Genomic DNA, 20,775 nt, shown 5'->3' with positions numbered 1-20,775 from the left:
TTTTTTTCTTGCTCCCAATCCAAGTCGGCAAAAGCAAATGTCTCCAAAAGATTACGCTGAGTGATTATTCTGTGATGGAGAGGATGCTGAGAGGGTTTTTTTTTTCCTCTCCTGTTGCTCCGATGTGCACGGGATTTGGAAAATGTTAAACTTGTTCAATATTTACGATGGAAAATCGTCTTGTGTGGGCAAGACTGACTTAGGTCGAGGTACCGGAGCCATGATTTTGTTGAATGCTGAATGACAGATTGATAGATTTGTGAGGTAATAACTCGATACTCGACAAGCTGACTCGAAAAACTTGGTTCTTAGATTGGTTCCCACCTGTCAGTAATCCGATTGGTCACCTTGGCAGCTCTCGCCACACCCTCATGGAACATCATGGCAATCAAAAATCGGTCAAATTCCCTGACTATTCACAAGCGAAGCAGGTTGCGCTTAAAGCGGACTGTGAACCACGATTTTTGACCAGAGTTCGTTCGTATGGTCCGAGCTAGAGTTTGGATGCGCGTTCACGCTTACAAAACGATGAGGACTATCTGAGAAAAAGAACCGTGGTCCGTTTAAAACGGACCAAACAGTGCTAGTGTTAAAGCGCCCTCAATGGCCGGTGTATTCAAGTGTTCTGCCATGTCTGCAAGTTAAGTAATTTTTAAAAAAAAGTTGCAGGACAACATATGGAGAGAGAAGGCATTTATTTTGTATTGCTGTAAATGTTTCCATGTTTGAATTCTGTCAGGGCCCCTACCCCCCTCTTCCACATTGTATATATTGTGTGTATGTGTGTCACTGCCTTGATTTCAGGATTGGACAGATGGGTGAGCCTCGGACCAGGTGCCGGTGATCATCATCAGCAGCTTACTTAAACCGGTCCTTGGCCTCACAGCAGTGCCAGATGAACAACTTAACTCCATGAGTTTGTGACACCAGCTATACCAAAAGTTCATCTCAATACTTTGTTATGTACCCTTTGTTGGCAATAAGAGAGGCCAAACGTTTTCTGTAACTCTTCACAAACTTTTCACACACTGTTGCTGGTATTTTGTCCCATTCCTCCATGCAGATCTCCTCTAGAGCAGTGATGTTTTGGGGCTGTCGCTGGGCAATACGGACTTTCAACTCCCTCCGCAGATTTTCTATGGGGTTGAGACCTGGAGACTGGCTAGGCCACTCCAGGACCTTGAAATGGTTCTTACGAAGCCACTCCTTTGTTGCCCTGACTGTGTGTTTGGGATAATTGTCATGCTGAAAGACCCAGCCATGTCTCACCTTCAATGCCCTTGCTGATGGAAGGAGATTTTCACTCAAAATCTCTCGATACATGGCCCCATTCATTCTTTCCTTTACACAGATCAGTCGTCCTGGTCCCTTTGCAGAAAAAACGCCCCAAAGCATGATGTTTCCACCCCCATGCTTCACAGTGGGTATGGTGCAATTCAGTATTCTTTTTCCTTCCAAACAAGAGAACCTGTGTTTCTACCAAAAAGTTCTATTTTGGTTTCATCTGACCATAACACATTCTCCCAGTCCTCTTCTGGATCACCCAAATGCTCTCTAGCGAATCGCAGACGGGCCTGGACATGTACTTTCTTCAGCAGGGGGACACGTCTGGCAGTGCAGGATTTGAGTCCCTGGCGGCACATTGTGTTACTGATAGTAGCCTTTGTTACTGTGGTCCCAGCTCTCTGTAGGTCATTCACTAGGTCCCCCCGTGTGGTTCTGGGATTTTTGCTCCCCGTTCTTGTTATCATTTTGACGCCACGGGATGAGGAGGGAGTTGAAAGTCCGTGTTGCCCAAAGACAGCCCCAAAACATTACTGCTCTAGAGGAGATCTGCATGGAGGATTGGGCCAAAATACCAGCAACAGTGTGTGAAAAGCTTGTGAAGAGTTACAGAAAATGTTTGGCCTCCGTTATTGCCAACAAAGGGTAAATAACAAAGTATTGAGATGAACTTTTGGTATAGACCAAATACTTATTTTCCACCATGATTTGCAAATAAATTATTTAAAAATCAAAAAATGTGATTTTCTGTTTTTTTTTCCACATTCTCTCTCATGGTTGAGGTTTACCCATGTTGACAATTACAGGTCTCTCTAATATTTTCAAGTGGGAGAACTTGCACAATTAGTGGTTGACTAAATACTTATTTGCCCCACTGTACTTAAATATCTGCAGAAATGCGAGGGGTGTACTCACTTTTGTGATATGGCATAAAACACTCAGGTGACATGAAGTTCCGCTCTGAGACCCCCCAATTTGGCCAAATTTCAAAATTTTCCTATATACATGTGTGATACATCATTGGAAAGCTTAAAATCTAAAATTTCTGGGGGATGAATTTTGAACAGGAGGGCATTTAATTTTTTTTTTTTTTTTTTTAAACAGCGAAACCTTAACTGGAGTTGAGAGCATGAGAGAGCAGAATTAAAGACGCCATGATTTTAACGAGGTATTATCGCGTACTTACCTCTTTTTTTGATCCAAAAACTCCATCTAGCATGTATCACCGAGTGTCAAGACACAGCTGTGAATGGCCACAGCCGGATTTTTGGGGGATTTTATGGGTGAAACATGGTAATATAACAAGGGTCGCGATGCAGAAATCGCAGACAACAAGGAGTGGTCGAGATGTTCTTTTTCATATATTTACCCTTTTATACTTTATTTTTCAAATTTTCTTTGTTCAGATCGATTATCATCTAAAATATTGGGGAAAATGCAACAGTAACGAAAAAATACAATTAAGCAATAGTTATGAGGTAGATATTTGTGACTTTTTTGAAGACGCTAATTTCTACATTGTAACGTAATTTGTTTAACAGTTTAAAATATGCGAGTAAATAATTTTTTAAAGACTTTTTTTTAACTAAATATTAGACATCAATTAATGATTCTAAGCAAAAAATGACAAACATTATGAATAATAAATACGATTACTTACCTTCTTTTTATGGCTAGGTCGAAACCAAAGCGGTTGCGCGATGTCTGTAGACGGGGGTCTCCAGGGTAAAACGCACACATTAAAAATAGTTTGGGGACTTAACTGCTATGGCAGCATGTAGACAAATCGTTCTATCAAGCACAACAGTTCTTTTGGCTTGAAATACAGCAGTTTATTTTAAAGAGGGGTGCAAGAGCAGAAACTGCTTTTTCAGTCTTGTCTGTGTTTTCCGCCATATACACAGGGGTGAAAGTGGGCCAGAACGGTCAGGAACGCTGTTCCGGTATAAGATTCAGGGCCGGAACGCCGTTCCAGTATAAGATTCAGGGCCGGAACGCTGTTCATGTATACGGTGCTTTGATTCCGAAACTATGACGGCAACTGTCAAAACGCTATGTAAAAGAAAAAATACAAAGCTACCACATATGCATTTCATCTCCAAGACGAAAACAATCTACCAACATCAGATTTACGTACACAAGTGTTAACAACAAACATAATAAAGTGCTTGTGTCGCGTAATCCGTTTCCACCGATATTTATGATTTATTTTATTCCACGGACGGCATGGAGGTTTCCCCAGCTGCTGCAGTTATCTGAGTCTGACGATGCTGAGTCGCGTCAATGTGCGAATGCACGCAGCAAAGTAAAACGCCTGGACTTATTAGGCTCGAGCGTATGACGTGGCACTCGCGAGGTTTCCGCCCCTATCGCCATATTGGAAGCAGGAAGTTCGGTGTCAGAACTCCGGGAAACATAAACAGTAGGCATTTCGACTCAGGTAGCTCTTTAAAAATGATTGGAAATTATTGTTCGGTAAAGAATTGCAACAACCGATCGTATAGAAAGGAGAATGTACAGCTTGATGGAACCCCACTGAGTTTCTTCCGGATCCCTACATGGAGAAAAGGCGAGGGAAAGCTCATATCTGAACTTACCAAACATCGAAGAATGGCATGGGTGGCCTTGATCAGAAGGAAGGGCATAACGTTTGATTCTCCAGTTACACACATAGTTTGCTTTACGCACTTCCACTCTGGTAAGTTAATTTCGTTTGTCTACGCAAATTTCGGTAACTTTATGCCCGAAGTTGGCCTGTTGTTAGCGATAGCTACAGCTAAACAACTAGCATGCATACATGTGCATTCATCCGTTCAATTGGCTGACATACTGACATGTGATCAACAGAGATAGTTAGCTCTGATTGATTCAAATGTGCATGTTTTCTGAAAGCGCAAAAAAAAAGGGCAATGCAACAGAAAATGAATCAAATCTTTAAGAGCAAGCAAAGAGTTTAGGAGGCTTATTTATCATATTCAGTTTTATTTGCTTTGATGGGGAGGTTCAGACCATCTTAGCTGTCAATTTGCACTATGGACTTATATTTGTTCATTTATGATTTAAAAAAGTCAACGTTTGCGTGATCTTCAAAATATATTCCATTTCACTCTGCATAATATAAGTCATTTGTACTTATTTTTCTTAAGGTATTTAAAAAAAAAAATAGCAAAAAGTAAATGTTTACATTATCTTCAATTTTAATATACAGTGGGGAGAACAAGTATTTGATACACTGCCAATGGTGGCCGTGTATCAAATACTTGGACTCATTCACGCATTGTCGCAAACAGCCTACAATGGCGCCGTTTTACTTACATACAGAGATATGAGGCAGTTTCAAGTGAGTGGAGTAGATACAAGCATTCGTTTGGGCCGTGCTTTTAACTGGCAAAAGCGTTGTCATCTCTCCCACAGCAACTATAAATATTGTGGGAAGCGACATGGGGAATAACGACAGGAGTTGATCTTTTTCTTAACACCATGTAGTGTACCCAACGCAGAGAAGATATAGCATTTGCAACCACCACACACAGTCATGGTTGCACCTCTTCCCATTATGCATTTGGGCAGAACAGTTAAGTCGCTACAGTATCATTTACTGAAAGCTCAACAAATACACTAGATGGCAATATTTAGTCACAATATACAAAGTCACATTTATACTTTAAGAATTACAAGTCGTTCTATCTGTGGATCCCTTTCACAGAAAGAATGTTAATAATGTTAATGCCATCTTGTGGATTTATTGTTAAATTAAACAAATACAGTACTTATGTACAGTTTGTTGAATGTATATATCCGTCTTATCTTTCCATTCCAACAATAATTTACAGAAAAATATGGCATATTTTAGAGATGGTTTGAATTGCGATTAATTACGATTAATTTAATTTTTAACTGTGATTAACTCGATTAAAAATTTTAATCGTTTGACAGCCCTGGTTAAATGTACACCTTATGTAGGGTTGCCACCTGTCCCTTAAAATAAGGAACAGTCCGAAATTGGGAATTAAATGCTGCGTTCCGTATTGAACTAATACAGAATATAAATAAATATAAACATATCCATGCATTTTAGGAGTTTTGTGGATGTTCCTTATTTTCTCTGCCTGTACAGCTATGGGCGGGAGGGGGGCGTCCCATATTTCGTATTTCTGAAAGGTGGCAACCCTAACCTTATGCCTAATATATACATAACACAATAAAACAGAATTGTTGTGGAACTCAAAATGTTGACTGGACAGTTACGTACTATGCACATTAAATCATTAGTAACACCAAATATTACAAAATACACCAAAGTATATAAGTAGCCGTGTCCTTAAGTCTTTCTGATAGTTTTCCCCTGACCTTTTTACTGCAATAATATAATGAAAACCTGAAATTATGGCTTTTAGTTTTGGCCACCCCAAGATTTTAAGTGGCCTCATCTGGCCACCCCTATGAAAAAAATCTGGAGGCGCCACTGCATATACATAAAGTTCTCTTGCATTGCCTCGCTCTTGGTCTGTACCTAATGAAATGTCCCCGCTCATTAGAATTCAGCTCAGTGTGCCTTGATGTCCACAAGAGGTCAGACACAAACAGCCCAAGTCATAAATTCAAGTGGGGGCGTGAATACATTAGCGTTCTAAACCACAGATTATATTGTTTTTATATAAATGTAGGCAGCATGCTCGTGTACTTGTGTGTAAAATGTCCATGTCGTGATCTATAATGCGAGGCGTGACGTGGGCCTGACCGTCACGCCTTCACCATTAAGGCGGGCAGGTTCACGCCGTCACTCAAACAAGTCTCGTGCCTCGGATCCCAACACCGGGCCGCTCCGTGGGAGGGAGCAACATGAGCAGCATTTGAATCTTTGCAGCTACTCCTAGTTGCTGTTGGACTTGTTTCCCCTCACTTTGCCAGCCGTGGATCGTCGCGGGGTCTCATCCGTGCACTTTCACCGGGAGCCGCAGCGATGGCCACCGCGAGGCTCGACTATGTTGCTCCGTGGTGGACCTACTGGCTGCACAATTTCCCACATTTTGACTTCTCCTTCAAGTCCGTGGACAGTACGTTTAGACCCGAGCAGGAGAACTACCAGCAGGTTAGTACTCAACTCTACACATTTTTTTACTTTTTAAAAGTTTGTGAAGTTCTATGAAGAACATTGGGGGTCCTTCTGTAAGTGTTCTTCCCAAAACAATGTAATGGACCAAATATAGCTGAAAAATGTGTTGTAAGAATTAAAAATATATTTGTACTAATATTTAAAGCATGGAAACTTAGACAAACTTTGACCTAATTATTACATTTTCCTGCCACTTTTAATTTGTAGTTTTTATTTCTCTTACTATAAGTTTTTTTGTAGAACACAGTTCAAATCAAAACACTTGTCCTGTTTCTCAAACAATCTTTCCTCGTTGAACTGCATAAAAATGGAATGCTCCTTTAAAAAATACATGATTTAAAGGAGCAATGTGTCAAATTTGCGCCTCAATTATTCATTAAATGGCACTAATATTTCAGTAGTCATTAAAGAACTATTTTTTAACCGGGAAATACTTCTAACAAAGTTCTAACAAAGTTCTCGATGGTGAAAGTGAGATTTTCCCACTTAATAATAATAATAAAAAAAACGATTTTCAGCCTGTAAAAGTTTACTGTTTTGATAGTGTTTACAACGGATGTCCTGCCCTCCACCAATCAGCCAATTACAGTGCTGCTCAAAAGTTTGTGAACCCCCTCAACATTTTGGAATTTTCTATTATTTCAACCTGATTTCCTAATCAATCAATTCAGTAGTTTTTTTTTTTGTTTTTTTAACAGTTGTGTTGTCGAGACTAAATTAAAAAGAGTTTTCATCAACTGATGTAGGTGCAAAATTGAACTGTTTGGTCACAACCAAAACCGCCATGTCTGGCGAAAAGTCAACACTGCATACCACCAAAAGAACCTTCTCCCAACAGTGAAGCATGGAGGTGGGAATGTCAAGATCTGGGCTTGCTTTTCATCCTCAGGACCTGGACAACTCCACATAGTCCAGGGAATCATGAATTCTGAGGAATATTGCCAAATCCTAGAACATAACCTGACGCCATCTGTTTTGAAGTTAAAGCTTGGCAGAAGGTGGATCATGCAACATGATAATGATCCAAAGCATTCCAGCAATACAACCAAGGAATGGCTGAAAAAGAAGAAGATTCATGTTCTGGACTGGCCCAGTCAAAGTCCTGACCTAAATCCCATTGAAATGCTGTGGCGGGACCTGAAGCGAGCAGTTCATGCCAGACGCCCATCAAACCTCTCTCAACTGACTGCGTTCTGCAAGGAAGAATGGGCAAAAATCCCCCAAAGTAGATGTGAGAGGCTGATTAGTCACTACAGAAACCGTTTGGTTGAGGTAATCTCTGCAAAAGGAGGCGCAATATCCTATTAACTGAAGGGGTTCACATACTTTTGCACACATGATATCTGAGTTTTTCTTAAATCAACCACTTTTGTTAAATAAAGAATGACAATATAACTATTTCTTTTGTTTCAGTCCATTATTTGGAATGTCAGCATTGTGGATTTGGGTATAACTTAACATTTAATAAGGTTATTTTAGTTTTTTTTACAAAAAATCTGACCATCGCTGTGGGGTTCACAAACTTTCGAGCAGCACTGTACGTGATCAGTTCTTTGTCTTTGTCCAGGTTGCCAGATCTTGGTAGGCTTCATAAACTAAGGTTGCAGAAGGATATGCGTATACATCGTGCACTTGTACTACAAGAACTTGGACTTAATTGTGCACTGTTTTACATGTACTTGCACTTGGGTTGACTTGTACTACAAGTACGTGCACTTGCATTTGTTTGAACTACAAGTATGTGCAGTTCCGTTTACTTGTACTACAAGTATGTGCACTTCCGTATACTTGTACTATAAGTATGTGCACTTCCGTATACTTGTACTACAAGTATGTGCTCTTCCGTTTACTTGTACTACAAGTATGTGCTCTTCCGTTTACTTGTACTACAAGTATGTGCTCTTCTGTTTACTTGTACTACAAGTATGTGCTCTTCCGTTTACTTGTACTACAACTACGTGTACTTGTGCGCGTGCTTGTACTCCAAGTACGTGCACTTGCGCTTGCACTACAAGTATGTGCACGCGCTTGTACTACAAGTACGTTCACTTGCGTTTGTAGTACAAGTACGTGCACTTGCGCTTGTACTACAAGTACGTGCGCTTGGTCTACAAGTACGTGTGCACTTGCGCTTGTACTATAAGTACGTGCTCTTGCGCTTGTGCTTGTACTACAAGTACGTGCACTTGCGCCTGTGCTTGTACTACAAGCACCTGCACTTGCGCCTGTGCTTGTAGTACAAGCGCGTGCACTTGGGCGTGTGCTTGTACTACAAGTGCACTTGCGCGTGTGCTTGTACTACTACAAGTAGGTGCACTTGCGCGTGCGCTTGTACTACTACAAGTAGGTGCACTTGCGCGTGCGCTTGTACTACTACAAGTAGGTGCACTTGCGCGTGCGCTTGTACTACTACAGGTACGTGCACTTGCGCGTGCGCTTGTACTACTACAGGTACGTGCACTTGCGCGTGCGCTTGTACTACTACAGGTACGTGCACTTGCGCGTGCGCTTGTACTACTACAGGTACGTGCACTTGCGCGTGCGCTTGTACTACTACAGGTACGTGCACTTGCGCGTGCGCTTGTACTACTACAAGTACGTGCACTCGGGCGTGCGCTTGTACTACTACAAGTACGTGCACTCGGGCGTGCGCTTGTACTACTACAAGTACGTGCACTCGGGCGTACGCTTGTACTACTACAAGTACGTGCACTCTGGCGTGCGCCTGTACTACAAGTACGTGCACTCTGGCGTGCGCCTGTACTACAAGTACGTGCACTCGCGCGTGCGCCTGTACTACAAGTACGTGCACTCGCGCGTGCGCCTGTACTACAAGTACGTGAACTCGCGCGTGCGCCTGTACTACAAGTACGTGAACTCGCGCGTGCACTACACGTACGTGTGCTTGTATTTACGTGTGCTTGTACTACAAGTATAGCGACCAGCACAGCACAAAAGCAACCCATGCAATTTCTCCAGAAATTGCATTTTCTAGTTTTTGATTGAAATATATCATTGGTAAGATAATTCAGCTTGATTCTCCATTGCGAAGCACTATAGACAAGTTTGCTGAGCGAAACATGGGCGGTGCCATTTTGGAAAATTTCTGTTTCGAACTTCCAGTTTAGAAAGAACAACATGAATTGCGACTGAAGTAAGCATTGTTGACAAAGTTTAAACTGCAAAATCAAACCAGAAGAACCCACGGAATCTCCAAAAATGGATTCAGCACGACGTAGGTGACACTCCGAGACTTTCTGTGTTGTGCGTCAATTCCTGGAATTGTCTATTTATGTCATTTGAAATGGAATGTTTTGAACAGCGTCCAGCTTCAAAGCACCAGTGTGGATCTACCTCGTCATATACTTTAAATCGAAACCAGATGCAAAAGTTAAGGATGTGATTTAAACTTAAGGATATACCTAAATATTTGTTCTTATCACTTCCTGATGACGTTACATGAAATAATTATGCAATATGTGAAGGAAGGGGATGTTGTACACTTCAACATTTTGATACTGGTTGCAGTACCATTTTTGGCCACCAATCTTACATATTGCTTCTTTAAGCTACTGTGTCAACATAAAAATGCTGTAGCATGTATAGTGGGGCAAATAAGTATTTAGTCAACCACCAATTGTGTGCAAGTTCTCCCACTTGAAAATATTAGAGAGGCCTGTGTAATTGTCAACATGGGTAAACCTCAACCATGAGAGACAGAATGTGGAAAAAACAAAAAATTACATTGTTTAATTTTTAGATAGTTTATTTGCAAATCATGGTGGAAAATAAGTATTCGGTCTATACCAAAAGTTCATCTCAATACTTTGTTATGTACCCTTTGTTGGCAATAACGGAGGCCAAATGTTTTCTGTAACTCTTCACAAGCTTTTCACACACTGTTGCTGGTATTTTGGCCCATTCCTCCATGCAGATCTCCTCTAGAGCAGTGATTTTTTTTTTTTTTTTTGGGCTGTTGTTGGGCAACACAGACTTTCAACTCCCTCCGCAGATTTTCTATGGGTTTGAGACCTGGAGACTGGCTAGGCCACTCCAAGACCTTGAAATGCTTCTTACAAAGCCACTCCTTTGTTGCCCTGGCTGTGTGTTTGGGATAATAGCCATGCTAAAAGACCCAGCCACGTCTCATCTTCAATGCCCTTGCTGATGGAAGGAGATTTTCAGTCAAAATCTCTTGATACATGGCCCCATTCATTCTTTCCTTTACACAGATCAGTCGTCCTGGTCCCTTTGCAGAAAAACAGCCCCAAAGCATAGCATGATGTTTCCACCCCCATGCTTCACAGTGGGTATGGTGCAATTCAGTATTCTTTTTCCTCCAAACAAGAGAACCTATGTTTCTACCAAAAAGTTGTATTTTGGTTTCATCTGACCATAACACATTCTCCCAGTCCTCTTCTGGATCATCCAAATGCTCTCTAGCGAACTGCAGACAAGCCTGGATGTGTACTTTCTTCAGCAGGGGGACACGTCTGGCAGTGCAGGATTTTGAATCCCTGGCGGCGCATTGTGTGACTGATAGTAGCTTTTGTTACTGTGGTCCCAGCTCTCTGTAGGTCATTCACTAGGTCCCCCCGTGTGGTTCTGGGATTTTTGCTCCCGTTCTTGTTATCATTTTGACGCCTAGGGGTGAGGAGGGAGTTGAAAGTCGGTGTTGCCCAACGACAGCCCCAAAACATCTCTGCTCTAGAGGAGATCTGCATGGAGGAATGGGCCAAAATACCAGCAACAGTGTGTGAAAAGCTTGTGAAGAGTTACAGAAAACGTTTGGCCTCCGTTATTGCCAACAAAGGGTACATAGCAAAGTATTGAGATGAACTTTTGGTATAGACCAAATACTTATTTTCCACCATGATTTGCAAATAAATTCTTTAAAAATCAAACAATGTAATTTTCTGTTTTTTTCCCCCACATTCTGTCTCTCATGGTTGAGGTTTACCCATCTTGACAATTACAGGCCTCTCTAATATTTTCAAGAGGGAGAACTTGCACAATTAGTGGTTGACTAAATACTTATTTGCCCCACTGTATGCAACGCGTTGCCAAAAATAGAGAAGAAAAGACCTGCGCAAGGTAAATATCGTATTTTTCGGACTATAAGTCGCGTTTTTTTTCATATTTTGGCTGGGGGTACGACTTATACTCAGGAGCGACTTATGTGTGGAATTATTACCACATTATGATATAATTTCACATGTTATTTTGGTGTTTTGCAGTGACACTGATGGTTTTGTAAAGTTGTTAGCATGTTCTTATGCTATAGTTATCTGAATAACTCTTTATAGCTATGGCCACGTTCGCGTTCTGCCTTTTGCAGTGTATGTTCAATTGTATTATTGACTTTTTTATCTTGAAATGGATGCATTTAGTTTGTGGCGCTTTCACGCCCACGTGAGGGCGCACTCGCACTTGTTTACGTGAAGAAGAGTGCTCACACGCCAGAAGAAGAAGGACAGCTACGTAGCTCTGAGTGAGTGAGTGGGCGAGTTAGCGAGAGAGAATAGACGGCTGCGAACCTACTTTCATTGTTTATGCTTTTAAATCATCTCTACAGAGGCAACGCCTGCGTGTATCATCTTTTCTGTTGTTGTTGTGTGTTTTCCACCTGCGATCGGACACTTAGAGCCAGTTGTGTGGTTGTTTGAACGATGTGCTAATGATAGCGAACGCATGCTAACCTGTTACTTATTACTAATAGTACCTAATTATCATTTATTTACGTTGATGCGAACCTGTTTTCTATCGAGGGCCAAATTGATTCAGCAAATTATACGGACGTCCAGCATTGTGTTTTGGGAGTTCGCTGTATAGCCAGGACCAAGCCGTAACGTAGGACAGTATATTCACATTTCGTTGTCCATGCACTGTACACTGTACATTTATTTAGCATGTTGTTCTCTATTGTATTTTTATATTAAATTGCCTTTCAAGATGACATGTCTGTTCTATGTGTTGGATTTTATCAAGTAAATTTCCCCCAAAAATTTGACTTATACTCCGGTGCGACTTGTATATGTTTTTTTTCTCTTCGTTGGGCATTTTATGGCTAGATCGACTTATACTCAGGAGCGACTTGTAGTCCGAAAAATACGGTACTCAAGTAGACGAGTATGCGCTCTTGTTCTTGGGAAGTACATTCTTGTCCCGAATATGAAACGTACAGACGTGAACAAGTTGTTGTACAGTATATGTACATGAAAAAGACAGCAATGAAGAAGTCAATGAATATGTGATTACAAAACAAATATAAAATAATCTAATGAAATATTGTGAAGATGTTCTAAACTGTGGTTGTTGGCCCCAAAACGGTCCAATTTTAGGTCCACTTGCAGTATTAACTAAAAGCTCTTACTAATTGTTGAACATTGTGTCTAAAAGCGATATTCTGCAACTACTTTGTTGCTCCACTTTATTCATTGAATGCATCCAAAATCACTGACAATGATTGTATAAGCAAAGTAGGTGTATTATCAGCATAATTCTAATCAGATTAGTGCTTTTTTTTTTTTTTTTTTTAATTAGTCATATAATTGGAAGGGGACTGTCTACAAATCAAATTATTTAGACAAAAAAAGTTTCCAGCTAATGTAAACCAGTTGAAGGCTGAATACAGATTTTAATTGGCTTTGGTATGCATTTGTGTGTGCGTTTGTGTGTTCGTTTGCCCACATTTGCTTCCAGTAATATGAGTTGACGTGGATTTTGTCCAATGAACTGAAAAACACTTAAAACAGTTGTTGTTGGGTTTGTTTATCTTTTCTATGAGGCAAGCCTTCATGTTAAGTGAAGTTCAAACACTGACTCATAATTTACCCTTCACGAGTTGTGATGCCACTGCAAAAACTCGACTGTCTTTTTGGCTTTGCAAAAATAGAAAAGGGGAGAGTTGAGAGCTGTTTCTCTTCAGCGCTGTTTGCACTCTTCAAAATGAAACATGTTAAACAAACGCTCTCTTGTGGTGGATCAGCTGTCTAATAGTAGGAGCTTCAAATCAGTTTGGTATGTGAGAAGAGTACGCAAGTGTATGTTGCGTGTTATTATTTGATTCCATTCATGCTGGAAGGTGTTGAGCTTTTGAAGGCTGATGGGATGAATGGATTTGATTTTTGTGGTTTCTCATGGTTATGCTCTTAAAGGAAAAGCTAGTGTCTCCAAATGTTATGTAAAAGATGACAAAGTGACCTTTTATTTGGCAAAAATGTCACCCCAAAAAATCAGTATTTAAAATTTTTTTTAATTTTTGTGCTCGACGAACTGTTTTGGAGCTTGCTAATATCTATTCCAGGGGTTTCCGATAACTACTTTTTAAAGGGATCCTTGATCTTTAATTCTTGAAGATAAATGTTAGTATGAGTTATAATAATTTGTAAGGGTGTAACGGTACATGTATTTATATTGAACCATTTCGGTACGGGGTGCTCGGTTCGGAACGGAGGTGTACCGAACGAGTTTCTGACGTAATGTAACCCTACTTTTCGAGGCTGTGAGTCGATCGGGTTACAGTTTCTTTGTGTAGATTATATCTACTCCATCTTCTCTACTCTAATGAGGACCAACACGGACAGTATATAACCCAGAAACGTCAACGGCGCGACAACATGGCCGCCGCGAGAACGCAGTGAAACGCGGGCGTTAAAGTCAATCAGCCAGTGCACATCAGTTGCAGTGCGGCCGCGTGTTAGACGCGTCCCAAAAGCGGCTCAACGCGACGCACGTGAAAAGAACGGCGGAGTTTATTATTTGACGCTCTCTTGCGTCAATACTACTAGCTAGGATCGGGCAGACCGGAAGTCACTCGTGTAAAAATACGGTGGATCCGGTCGATTGTCAAACTAATATGCAATCGTAACTAGAGGTGTGCGAAATTTCTGATTCTTGGATTATTCGCGATTCGGCTGTGGTAGATTCGAGAACGATTCACAAACATCCAAATTCCGATTATTTAATTATACCAGGTAAAGCGGAAATAAAACACAGTCAGCGCAGTCTTCAGGACGCAATGAGGAACGGACCGAGAGTAAATATCATGTTCAACTTATTCCGCTAGATAAAAAAAAACAAAAAAAAACAATAATACCTGACTGCGGCCGTCTGTAGCTACAAACAGCGCCCAGTTGCTAGTTGCTACAAACATACGGCAACATACAGCTATGGTAGATATCACATACAGTGCCCTGCAAAAGTATTCGGCCCCCTTGAATCTTGCAACCTTTCGCCACATTTCAGGCTTCAAACATAAATATATGAAATTTAATTTTTTTGTCAAGAATCAACAACAAGTGGGACACAATCGTGAAGTGGAACAACATTTATTGGATAATTTAAACTTTTTTAACAAATAAAAAACTGAAAAGTGGGGCGTGCAATATTATTCGGCCCCTTTACTTTCAGTGCAGCAAACTCACTCCAGAAGTTCAGTGAGGATCTCTGAATGATCCAATGTTGTCCTAAATGAAATCAAGTCTCCGTATAAATGCACCTGCTCTGTGATAGTCTCAGGGTTCTGTTTAAAGTGCAGAGAGCATTATGAAAACCAAGGAACACACCAGGCAGGTCCGAGATACTGTTGTGGAGAAGTTTAAAGCCGGATTTGGATACAAAAAGATTTACCAAGCTTTAAACATCTCAAGGAGCACTGTGCAAGCCATCATATTGAAATGGAAGGAGCATCAGACCACTGCAAATCTACCAAGACCCGGCCGTCCTTCCAAACTTTCTTCTCAAACAAGGAGAAAACTGATCAGAGATGCAGCCAAGAGGCCCATGATCACTCTGGATGAACTGCAGAGATCTACAGCTGAGGTGGGAGAGTCTGTCCATAGGACAACAATCAGTCGTACACTGCACAAATCTGGCCTTTATGGAAGAGTGGAAAGAAGACAGCCATTTCTCAAAGATATCCATAAAAAGTCTCGTTTAAAGTTTGCCACAAGCCACCTGGGAGACACACCAAACATGTGGAAGAAGGTGCTCTGGTCAGATTAAACCAAAATTGAACTTTTTGGCCACAATGCAAAACGATATGTTTGGCGTAAAAGCAACACAGCTCATCACCCTGAACACACCATCTCCACTGTCAAACATGGTGGTGGCAGCATCATGGTGTGGGCCTGCTTTTCTTCAGCAGGGACAGGGAAGATGGTTAAAATTGACGGGAAGATGGATGCAGCCAAATACAGGAACATTCTGGAAGAAAACCTGTTGGTATCTGCACAAGACCTGAGACTGGGACGGAGATTTATCTTCCAACAGGACAATGATCCAAAACATAAGGCCAAATCTACAATGGAATGGTTCAAAAATAAACGTATCCAGGTGTTAGAATGGCCAAGTCAAAGTCCAGACCTGAATCCAATCGAGAATCTGTGGAAAGAGCTGAAGACTGCTGTTCACAAACACTCTCCATCCAACCTCACTGAGCCTTTTTGCAAGGAAGAATGGGCAAGAATGTCAGTCTTTCGATGTGCAAAACTGATAGAAACATACCCCAAGCGACTTGCAGCTGTAACTGGAGCAAAAGGTGGCGCTACAACTTATGAACGCAAGGGGGCCGAATAATATTGCACGCCCCACTTTTCAGTTTTTTTTTTTGTTAAAAAAGTTTAAATTATCCAATAAATTTTGTTCCACTTCACGATTGTGTCCCACTTGTTGTTGATTCTTGACAAAAAATTAAAATTTTATATCTTTATGTTTGAAGCCTGAAATGTGGCGAAAGGTTGCAAGGTTCAAGGGGGCCGAATACTTTTGCAAGGCACTGTATATCTAGAACTAAATGTGAAATGACAGACGACGGCCATGTTAGATTATATACCAAGAACTAGATGCGAAATGACAGACTTTCCTGCGCTAGAAAACAGGCGCCATCTCAAAGCAGTAGACTTCTCTAGAAGGCTTTGTTGTAGCGAACCTAATTAATTTAATTTAATTTAATTTAAAACTTTAACGTCGAAAGTAGACAGAAGGGAAATTATGGAATAACGGGAGCAATTTTAACAACTTTAACGGTTGATTCACAACATTAAATTAATTGAATGTAGTTTAAAGCTGCCGATACAGAATGGGGACTTGAGTATTTTATTTACTGTTTTTAACTGTTAACTTGATACTGAAATAGTAGTATGTTTAGCCTGAGAGGATTTTTTAACAATTTTGGAACTAGTGTACAAAAAAATTAAAAGCGGGGGGGTTTGGTGCATCAATAATTGATTTATAATTGAATCGGAGCCTCTGAATCGTAATCGTAATCGAATTGTTAGGTGCCCAAAGATTCCCACTTCTAATCGTAACCCACTTTTTGAGTCAATCAGATCTCTTGAGGGGCACAGTTAACTTGTCTTTGTTGATTTACTGCCGTGTTCTCTGCTATAATAACAATCAACATGGCCCTGTGTTCAATACAAAACCCTCCTACCACAACAAAACAAGTAGGAACTAATATTCACATAGGAACTAATATACAATATAAATGAATACCACATCACATTTGTAAAATATAAACAGATAATAAAAAAATAATAGCCCATTTAAATAAAATAAATTGAAATGAGCTAAAACACCTGTAATTAAAGAAGAATAATACACACATCCTGCTTAGTAGTGCTGCAACGAATAATCGATTAACTCGAGTATTCGGAAAAAAAGGTTCGAATTACATTTTGCCGCTTCGAGTATTCGTTTGATTTAAAGTGGCGTTGTAATTATTTATTTTGAAAGTGTTTGCGTTTAGTTTTAATGATTTGGGTGGATACACTGCCCGCTAGTGGCAGCAGTGAATATGGCTGAATCCAGCTGCTCCCTGTTAAGACCAACATAAGTGACGTTTTTGTTTGAGCTAATGTTTTTTTAATGCATTTGTAATTTAATTTATAGTTATATTTAGCCATTTTTTTGTGGGAATATGTGTCTGAACCATTTGTTAACAGCAGTGTAAAAAAAAAAAAAAAAAAAAAAAGCATTTTATAGCATTTAAGCTAGCGGACTTTTGCTATGTAAGTTAGCTAATTATTCTTTTGTTGACCTTAGATCCTCATTTATAAATTTTTTATCCCGTTTGAAGCTGAGCTCAGGTATTTCAATTTTTCATGTTCCTTATCCGATTACGCGAGTATTCGAACTAACTAGTTCATTGATTAATCGACAACTAAAATAATCGATAGCTGCAGCCCTACTGCTTACACAAATAAATATATCAATTTCTGTGTGGCGCTTTAACTTGAGAAAGTCTACCAATAAAGCTTTTGAAAACCGTTCTTAAGAAAAAAAAAAAAGATTCATTGAGGCATTTGTAAAATACATGTTAAATCTTTGTCATTGGGATTGCTTTTGTCTTTAGCACAGGACTTCTTTTTTCTTCTTTCTTTTAGAAAGAAAGCTGACCAATACTCTGGGTCTAAAGGGAAATTGTTGTTGGATTATTATCTTTAAATACCCGCTACTTTTTGAGCAGAATTCTAGCTTTTTAAAGGCTAATGTTCCTATGGTTGAAAGCACAAAAGTGTGTAATAAACAACTAGCACATTTATATTTTGCATTTTGTTTTCTTACTGTACCGAAAATGAACCGAACCGTGACCTCAAAACCGAGGTACGTACCGAACCGAGATTTTTGTGTACCGTTACACCCCTAATAATTTGATATTAGAACCCCTCTTAATGTTTTCGTTTTAATAAAATTTGTAAAATTACTTTAAGTGATAAGTCGCCATTCGTCACAGTGCGGTGACGTCACCGGGCCCGTTGCCGAACTTCCAGCGTGTCACTCGTTAGCTACCCCAACATGTCGTCGGCAGCAAAGGCAAAATGCAGAGCAGGAAATACCTACCGTAATTTTCGGACTATAAGCCGCTACTTTTTTCCTTCATTTTAAATCGTGCGTCTTATATTCCAGTGCGGCTTATTTGTTGATTTATTTGGGTTAATAGGAAACACTTCATTTGACAGCGGCGTCATAAGATTGTCATAATTATGACATGACACTATCATGGGCATTACTGAATGCTTGTGTCATTAAGTGTCATCCAGCAAATTATGTCACTAACCCCATTTATGTCCAGCTTGGATCTTTTACATCCATTCAAAACTAAAATAATTTTTCGGATAACATTAAATGACGTCTGTTATAAGCATTCATTAATGCACATGACATTTTCATGTCATAATTATGGTTGTCTAATGACAGTCTTATGGCACCACTGTCAAACGAAGTGTTACCAAATACTATAACTAGCAGTTAATGAAACAAGCGGAACAGTAACTGAAAAAATAATTACCACAGAACATTAATTTGATGGTTATTTACATCTGTAGCGCTGCAATGCATGCTAGGAGGCATGTTGGACAACAACAGTGTTGACAGCAGATGGCAGCAGAGGTTGACTGTCTATATGAAGTGTCTTGAAGCAATAAAGCTTTGCAGCCAATTGGTTCAAAGCTTCATGGTGGTTCATTTGGTCTTACGACAGTCATATGATGCCGCTGTCAAATAGTGTTACCGGTTAATATCTTTTGGTGTAAATATCCCATAATAAAATGAGGACAGCTGCGGCTTATAGACCAATGCATCTTATCTATGAAAAAATGCAGTTTTCGTGCCAAATTTGGTGGGTGGCGGCTTATAGTCAGGTGCGCCTGATAGTGCGAAAATTATGGTAATACTGGTGATGTACAAGTGCGTCTCAATGACAACGGATCGAGAGAGTGTATGCTGTTGAGAACTCCGGTTTTTGTTTTAGCAGATCTTCAAGGTGAGCTCTTGCGTGATCAAACATATTCCAGTATAATTACGGAGAATGTGAGCATCCAGAGCTGTCGTGTGCTTTACATACAGTACAGGCCAAAAGTTCGAACACACCTTGTCATTCGTGCATTTTTATTTTCATTGACATTATAAACTCTCACTGAAGGTAATAAAACTATGAATGCACAAGTGTGATAGTCAGGATCGGAGTCGTGTCGTGGCTGACTGTCCTGCGGAGGGCTAGGTTTCTATAAATTATGACTACCGTCGATGCGTGGCTAATGTGTTTTACATACAGGCTTGATTTAATCTGTAAAAACACAGACCTGTAGAGTGATGAGGGTTTAAAATAAAAACATAATAAAGCTAACTGTCAATTTTAGCTTAGTAGTCATTGCTGGATAAAACACCTAGTACCACTGGTGCCTAATGTGCTTTCAATATAGCAGGTTTCATGCATTTATTTTGAACACTGCAAAATCTCAAAATCCTACCAGGATTTACAAATTAGACTAATTTAAAACTTAACTAGAACTTAAAAATAGTAATAAAAATAATTCAGTTGAAACACATGGGAAAAACACCTAACTTTTAAGTGATGTGTGTAAGCGTAATGACATTTTTAGGTAAGAAATAAGATTTTATTTTATTTTTTTTTTTGTAAAAAAGTTTTTGGAGTGAAAATTGTGAATTTTTTTCACATCTGAGATGCAATTGTTGGCTATTTTCAACAATGTTTTCAACAAACAATCGAAAATAAAGACATTGACTGTCTGAAAATTATTCACTATTAGGTGAAATGTCTTGTTTTCTCATATATACTGTATTCACAATTGTCTTTACCTAAAAAAAAACATTTTTTTAATTCAATTACTCGATTAATCGATAGAAATTTCAGTCAAATACTCTATTACTAAAAATTTCAATTGCTGCAGCCCTACAAGTGATAAACTCATTTGAATTAGAAATTTTAGTCTTCTAAAAACATTAGGAGTGTGACAATATATCGAAATGATATGCTCCTGCCAAGAATCGAGATATCGTTTTAAAAAAGTGTCACTGTTTTAAATGAATAAATAAATAAATAAAAGGGGAACCAACAAGTTACTCCCAAAATCTTCCACCATAATAGTGTCTCAGTTAACTATAAGGCTGCATTGATGGTGTTCGACGCCCAATCGTTTAGACTGAAAGTTTTAGTGCTGCAACGATTAATCGATTAACTTGAGTGTTCGATTAGAAGAAAATATTCGAATTAAATTTTGTTGCTTCGAGTATTTGTTTAATTAAAGTGGGGTTGTAATGGTTTATTTTGAAAGTGTTTGCATTTAGTTTTACTGATTAGGATGGATACACTGCCCTCTGGTCTGCCTCTTTTCACATGGCTGAATCCAACTAATGTTACTTAAAAAAAAGGTTTTATCCGATTACTCGGTAGAATTTTCAATCTAATATTACTAAAATATTCAATAGCTGCTGCTCTACTAGTGATAAACTCATTCGAATTAGAATATTCAGTCTTCTAAAAACATATTAGGTTCAAAACATTGTTCATAGGTGTGAACGTGATAAAAAGAGTCGTCTATTTGTGTCAAGACAAGCATCTCCGAGCCTCA

General features: G+C 39.6%; 1 protein-coding gene across 2 annotated transcripts in view; it reads left to right on the top strand.

Moving 5' to 3' along the window:
- Positions 1 to 6,045: 6,045 nt before the first annotated feature.
- ttyh2l (tweety homolog 2, like) overlaps positions 6,046 to 20,775 on the top strand; it is a 121,726-nt gene continuing 106,996 nt past the window's right edge. For both annotated transcript variants that reach the window (XM_057817344.1, XM_057817345.1), the window contains exon 1: positions 6,046 to 6,376. In XM_057817344.1, the coding sequence (XP_057673327.1) occupies positions 6,248 to 6,376 (129 nt within the window). In that variant the 5' untranslated portion in view covers positions 6,046 to 6,247. The remainder of the gene's footprint in view (positions 6,377 to 20,775) is intronic.

The sequence above is a fragment of the Corythoichthys intestinalis genome, chromosome 16, assembly GCF_030265065.1.
Source record: "Corythoichthys intestinalis isolate RoL2023-P3 chromosome 16, ASM3026506v1, whole genome shotgun sequence".
In the NCBI taxonomy this organism is placed as follows: Eukaryota; Metazoa; Chordata; class Actinopteri; order Syngnathiformes; family Syngnathidae; genus Corythoichthys; species Corythoichthys intestinalis.
Note: the sequence above shows the minus strand (reverse complement) of the source record. Positions and strands in the feature narration are given on the sequence as shown.